This window comes from Sander lucioperca, chromosome 23 (genome assembly GCF_008315115.2).
Source record: "Sander lucioperca isolate FBNREF2018 chromosome 23, SLUC_FBN_1.2, whole genome shotgun sequence".
Taxonomy (NCBI): domain Eukaryota; kingdom Metazoa; phylum Chordata; class Actinopteri; order Perciformes; family Percidae; genus Sander; species Sander lucioperca.
The window spans coordinates 4,141,029-4,147,635 of record NC_050195.1 but is presented as its reverse complement, the minus strand read 5'-3'; the positions used below and the strand labels follow the sequence as shown (position 1 = coordinate 4,147,635).

The window sequence follows — 6,607 nt, the reverse complement described above, 5'->3', positions numbered from 1 at the left end:
TGATGGTTATGGGGGTGAGGTTCCACTCAGTAGCAGCTCGAACAGAAAAAGAAGTACGGCCAAAGGGTTAGTGATATTGTAAACATTGTGTGTGGACCTCTTAACTCTGCTTAACGGGTTAGTAATTTTAATGTTTATTCATTTCTTACTTGTTTTAGGACCTACATATGGGGCAGGGTGGGGAAGTGGGAATAATTTGGTTAAAATGTAAAATATTTTCAGTTTGTACGTTGTTGTAATCCTTTGAATCAGAAATGAAGGGATGAAAAATTAATTAATTAAAATTAATAAATAAGTGGCATATCAATACGCTGATTAGACAGCAGGATTATTGCACAGGTGGGCCTTAGACCCCCCCCCCCCCAATACAGTAAAACTGCACATTTCAGAGTGGTCTTTGATTGTGTCCAGCCTAAGTCACACCTGTGCAATAATCATGCTGTCCAGTCAGCATCTTGATATACCACACCTGTTAGGTGGATGGATTATCTCGGCAAAGGAGAAGTGCTCACTAAGAGAGCTGACACACCGAGTCGATAATCGGCCGTCTGACTGTCTGGCGAGGTCGGTGACTCGAGTCTGTTCGGTGTGTTCCGTGCCGTCGTCCGTTGGAGGAGCCGTCGGCCTTCATTTCACAGTCAGAGACAGGACAGTCAGAGACAGGGCAGTCGGAGACAGGACAGTCAGAGACAGGACAGTCAGAGACAGGACAGTCAGAGACAGGGCAGTCAGAGACAGGACAGTCAGAGACAGGGCAGTCAGAGACAGGGCAGTCGGGACTCACCTGGAAATGGCGAGCGGATGAGCCTCTCAAAATCTGAGTAAAATCTTTTTGACCTTTGTTGATCTGAAATGAAGACAGATTCAGCAGCTGCACGGCCTATTTCTCTCTTCAAATGTTTTCAGAAACACGTTTCGGTGAACTATTTTAGTCCAATATGAGATCGTATTCTGAACGAGACGCCATGACAGTCTGGCTGTGAATTTCTGGAGAAAAAAGAACCACGTGACGCGTTCGTCCAATCAGCTGCCGGTTTTCATTTTCTGGTAAATAATCAGACTGTTAATGGAAACAATACAGAGCAGCGCCGCCTGCTGCTATGGAGACGTATTACGTTTCGTGCACGTGCAGAGCGTACGCTCAAGTCGGCGTCTCCTCAGTGTGTTCTGAGGAACTTTTTGGACCTCGGGGAGACTGATCAGTCCGACTGGCTTTACTGCCGACTGTCGGCCGTCTGGTTGGTGTGTAAGCACCATAACACAGATTTAGACAGATTTGGGAACAATATATATCTTTTTAAGATTATTTTTGGGCTTTTCCACCTTTAATTGACAGGACAGCTAGGTGAGAAAAGCGGACAGAGAGGGAAGACATGCAGGAAACCATCACAGGTCGGACTCAAACCCTGGACCTCTGCGTCGAGGCATAAACCTCTCAGTACATGTGCGCCTGCTCTACCACTGAACCAACCCGGCCACATTTGTGAACAATATTTGAGTGAAATAAGCCTTTTGTGTACATAGAAAAAGCCTTAGATCTTTGAGTTCAGCTCATGAATAATGGGGGCAAAAACAACAGTGTTGCGTTTATAATTTAGTCCAGTGTATGTAGGTAGAAGGGGCCGTTCCATTCATTCCCCGGCTGCAACGACCCCTGCATCTTGTTCAACCTTTCCTACATGTTGTTGTTAATAATCTTCTATTAGGTTATCATAGTTAGTTTGTTGATTGTATGAAAGGTGATGTTCACAGCACACACTGAACAAAACCAACTAACAGACGCGTCCCTTGTGTCCCGCCGTCTTTCAGCTTCGTAACCTAGCAACCGGGCGCTGTCTGGTGGCGCAGGGCCGAGCCAGTCAGAAGGGAGGAGTTGTTGTTCTGCGACCATGTGACCCCCGAGACCCGGAACAGGTAAACCCAGCTCACTATCTCCTCCTGTAGTCTGACAGCAGGTGGAGCTGCAGCACAGACATCTCATGGTATCATCATCGTGTGTGTGTGTGTGTGTGTGTGTGTGTGTGTGTGTGTGTGTGTGTGTGTGTGTGTGTGTGTGTGTGTGTGTGCGTGTGTGTGTGTCTCTGTGTCTCTGTGTCTCTATGTCTCTGTGTGTGTGTGTGTGTGTGTGTGTGTGTGTGTGTGTGTGTCTCTGTGTCTCTGTGTGTGTGTGTGTGTGTGTGTGTGTGTGTGTGTGTCTCTGTGTGTGTGTGTGTGTGTGTGTGTGTGTGTGTGTGTGTGTGTGTGTGTCTCTGTGTCTCTGTGTGTGTGTGTGTGTGTGTGTGTGTGTGTGTGTCTCTGTGTGTGTGTGTGTGTGTGTGTGTGTGTGTGTCTCTGTGTCTCTGTGTGTGTGTGTGTGTGTCTCTGTGTGTGTGTGTGTGTGTGTGTGTGTGTGTGTGTGTGTGTGTGTGTGTGTGTGTGTGTGTCTCTGTGTGTGTGTGTGTGTGTGTGTGTGTGTGTGTGTGTGTGTGTGTGTGTGTCTCTGTGTCTCTGTGTCTCTGTGTGTGTGTGTGTGTGTGTGTGTGTGTGTGTGTGTAGGACTGGGCCTATGATGAGGAGGGTCAGCTGGTCCTGGCAGGGCTGCTGTGTCTGGACGTGTCAGAGGTCAGGACCTTCGACCCCCCCAGACTGATGAAGTGTCACGGCTCGGGGGGGTCGCAGCAGTGGAGCCTGGGGGTGAGAGACACAGACACACACACACACACACACACACACACACACACACACACACACACACACACACACACACACACAGTTTATTGCTTCAGCAACTTCCTAAAGTGACAGAAACATTTATTTGATGTGTAGTTTGAAGTCCCATCCTGCTCTCTGATTGGCTGTCTCTGTCTCTCCTGCTCTTTGATTGGCTGTCTCTGTCTCTCCTGCTCTTTGATTGGCTGTCTGTGTCTCTCCTGCTCTCTGATTGGCTGTCTGTGTCTCTCCTGCAGACGTCTAACCGTCTCTACCAGGTCTCGGTTGGTCAGTGTCTCTCCGTGGCCCAGCCCGTCGGACCCAAAGGTTATGTCTCCATGGCGATATGTGACGCCTCACAGGCGCAGCAGTGGCAGCTGGAGGGCTGAGAACGACCACGGCAGCCATTTTAAAGACAGTCTGGTTTTAACTTCCCAGCGTTGGTCTTCATCACATCAGCTGGTTTTAACTTCCCAGCGCTGGTCTTCATCACATCAGCTATTTCTCTCAGGACGACGTGTTTTTAAGGGTCATATCAGCCTGATTTTAAACGGTTCCAGTCCCAGGACAGACTGAGAGGACGCTGACTGGACTGGATAGAGATCCTGGATCAGTTTTAGTTTTAGAGACAACAGGGGGGGAGGGGGGACGAGTTTCAGGTCTAGAACATCCCGTAACGAGCTGGAAGATCCTGGAATAAACATTGTTATATTGTGTGTGTGTGTGTGTGTGTGTCTCTGTGTGTGTGTGTGTGTGTGTGTGTGTGTGTGTGTGTGTGTCTATGCGTGCGTGTCTGTCTGTGTGTGTTTGTGTGTCTGTCTGTCTGTGTGTGTGTGTATGTGCGTGTGTGTGTGTGTGTGTGTGTGTGTGTGTATGTGTGTGTGTGTGTCTATGCCTGCGTGTCTGTCTGTGTTTGTGTGTCTGTGTGTCTGTCTGTCTGTGTGTGTGTGTGTGTGTGTGTGTGTGTGTCTGTGTGTCTGTCTGTGTGTGTGTGTGTCTGTGTGTCTGTCTGTCTGTCTGTGTGTGTTTGTGTGTCTGTGTGTGTGTGTGTGTGTGTGTGTGTGTGTGTGTGTGTGTGTGTGTGTGAAGGAAAGTGAGATGAGGAAACAAGGAGCCTTGTGTCCCGAGCCTGTCAGATGGCCGATGACTCATCCTAAGGTCACCTGTTGATGATGTAATCACCTGTCTGCCGTCAGGTGATTATCCGTAGGGGCGCCGTGCGTGGAGCTGCGTGCTGACAGTATTACATGTTTTAAAGTTTGTGTCTGTGTCATTTCATCATCAATAAATGTTCAACAAAACTCCACAGACTCAGGTGTCGCTGCCTTGGAGAACGGAGGAGTTATCGAGGGCCAGTGTACCTGCTTTACGTATTCAGAATACAAATTATGAGTAACTGTCTTCCGTTACAGTTCCAATTTAAATAGTTGGTATTTAACCAGTACCTCCAGAAAAACGTGATTATGTGATCTCATAACTCAACGCATAATCAGCCAAACTCCGCATATTTATGCGGGGGGGCGCATTTTTTCAAATACGCCGCACTTTCGCCGCATAAATTGCCGATTTCCGCACAAAATATGCAGGGCTTGCATGATTTCATAATCCCCGCATTTTCGTTGCAAAAAAGTCCCATATATCTTAGCAGAAAGTTGAAAAATGTTGCGTTTACTTCACACAAGAGCAGCCATTTTCCCCTGTTGCCATGGGAACGTCATCCAATCATCGAAAAGCTGCAAACCCCGCGATGAAGCCACGATGAAACCACAGTTTTTGCAAGTTCATCGCATAAAATTGCATAAATATCCCGCATATACCATTCGCATTTTTTAAGAAAACGTGCCGCATAATCAAGGATGTTTGCCCAAAACAATCACAAAAAAACTCTGTATTTTTCTGTATTCTGTATTTTTCTGGAAGGAAGGAACCATTACTCCATTCAGTTGTTTACACCGAGTGCCTCCAATATGGCCACGCATCCAGGTTACCGCCCAGAATGTGACGTCGGTGAAAACCCTCTATTAGCCAGGGGTCGTCTGCTGTAGTTTTACTGGTCACCTTGCTATGTTATAGTTGACGTGCGACTTTACGTTCTCCTACGTGCTGATTTACTAGCCCCAGAGCCGAAAGACTGACTAGCCCCGTTTGACATGCTAGCTAACGTTAGCTAAAATTAGCACGTGGTAGTTTAGACTGCGGTTAGATTTTTGTAGTATGCAGTTCGGGACTACAAATACAACAATCCTGCTTGTTCAGGTACACATTCAGCTAGTTGGAACAAAAGAACACACCAGAATAGGCCTGTTTAGTGAGCTGGATGTGATGGCCGCATTCCTACACTTATAAAATGCAATTCAATGTGGAAGTAATCCAAGTATTCAGAATATGTTACAAATGACATTTTGGGGCATGTATGCTGTAACGGAATACATTTTCAAAGTATCCTTCCCAACACCTTCTAGGGTTCTGTATCTAAAACTGTCCTTTAAAATGGTTCCTGAGATGGAAACCATGAAGAACACAACATGACGGTTGGCGACATTAAAGAACAGGTTGTATAATTATTTAATAGTTTGTTTAAAATGTGACAACAGGAACTTTCAGCTGCTGAGAAGAACCACTAGATGGTAGAAGGGAACTTTACAACAACACTGAACGCAGCATTCAGTCGTTTCTCCAGAACACACACACACACACACACACACACACCCACACACACACACACACACACACAGACACGCACGAACACACACGGACACACGCACGGACACACGCACACACACACGGACACACACACACACACACACACACACACACACACACACACACACACACACACACACACACACACACAGACAGACACGCGCACAGAGACATCTCCTGTGTCTTTAGCTGCAGACTGTTGGAACATTAGATCAACGTTACCTGCTGCCAGGTGTAGAGTTAACTAGCTAACGGTAGGCTAACGTTACCTGCTGCCAGGTGTAGAGTTAACTAGCTAACTGTAGGCTAGCGTTACCTGCTGCCAGGTGTAGAGTTAACTAGCTAACGGTAGGCTAACGTTACCTGCTGCCAGGTGTAGAGTTAACTAGCTAACGGTAGGCTAACGTTACCTGCTGCCAGGTGTAGAGTTAACTAGCTAACGGTAGGCTAACGTTAGCTGCTGCCAGGTGTAGAGTTAACTAGCTAACGGTAGGCTAACGTTACCTGCTGCCAGGTGTAGAGTTAACTAGCTAACTGTAGGCTAGCGTTACCTGCTGCCAGGTGTAGAGTTAACTAGCTAACGATAGGCTAGCGTTACTTGCTGCCAGGTGTAGAGTTAACTAGCTAACGGTAGGCTAGCGTTACCTGCTGCCAGGTGTAGAGTTAACTAGCTAACGGTAGGCTAGCGTTACCTGCTGCCAGGTGTAGAGTTAACTAGCTAACGATAGGCTAGCGTTACCTGCTGCCAGGTGTAGAGTTAACTAGCTAACGGTAGGCTAGCGTTACCTGCTGCCAGGTGTAGCGTTAACTAGCGTCATGTACGGCGATGCTTCTGTTGGCTGTAACGTCTGTTTCAGAGCACCAGATGGCAGCGCAGGAAGTGAAGAGGCACCGTGCACTGTAGATAGCGGTGGCTTAGGAACCCAGTCCTACTGCTGAGTTCCTGGTCTTCTCTAGAGGGACTGCAGGTCCTTTAACATCCTTAATCCTTGAGAAGATTCTTGAGTCCTGTTTTAATAACCCGTAGCAGATTCCAGGAGCCTTGAGAAAGAACCAGCAGGGAGGAGGGAACGCTGGAAATACTCCCTGAGGACCAAAAGACAGAAATCAATTGTCTCTGTGGGTGAGTGTGTGTGACCTCACTGGACTACAACAGTGAGGTCAATAAGGTTAATTAGTGTGTGTGTGTGTGTGTGTGTTTGTGTCTGTGTGTGGG

The 6,607-nt window shown here is 47.4% G+C and overlaps 1 protein-coding gene across 3 annotated transcripts in view; it reads left to right on the top strand.

Annotated features, from left to right (window-relative positions):
* The window catches only part of galnt11 (UDP-N-acetyl-alpha-D-galactosamine:polypeptide N-acetylgalactosaminyltransferase 11 (GalNAc-T11)), a 17,650-nt gene extending 14,533 nt beyond the window's left edge, over positions 1-3,117 (top strand). For all 3 annotated transcript variants that reach the window (XM_031310432.2, XM_031310430.2, XM_031310431.2), the window contains exons 10-12: positions 1,810-1,914; positions 2,536-2,673; positions 2,946-3,117. In XM_031310432.2, coding sequence (XP_031166292.1) covers positions 1,810-1,914; positions 2,536-2,673; positions 2,946-3,077 — 375 coding nt within the window. In that variant the 3' untranslated portion in view covers positions 3,078-3,117. The remainder of the gene's footprint in view (positions 1-1,809; positions 1,915-2,535; positions 2,674-2,945) is intronic.
* The last annotated feature ends 3,490 nt before the right edge of the window (positions 3,118-6,607 follow it).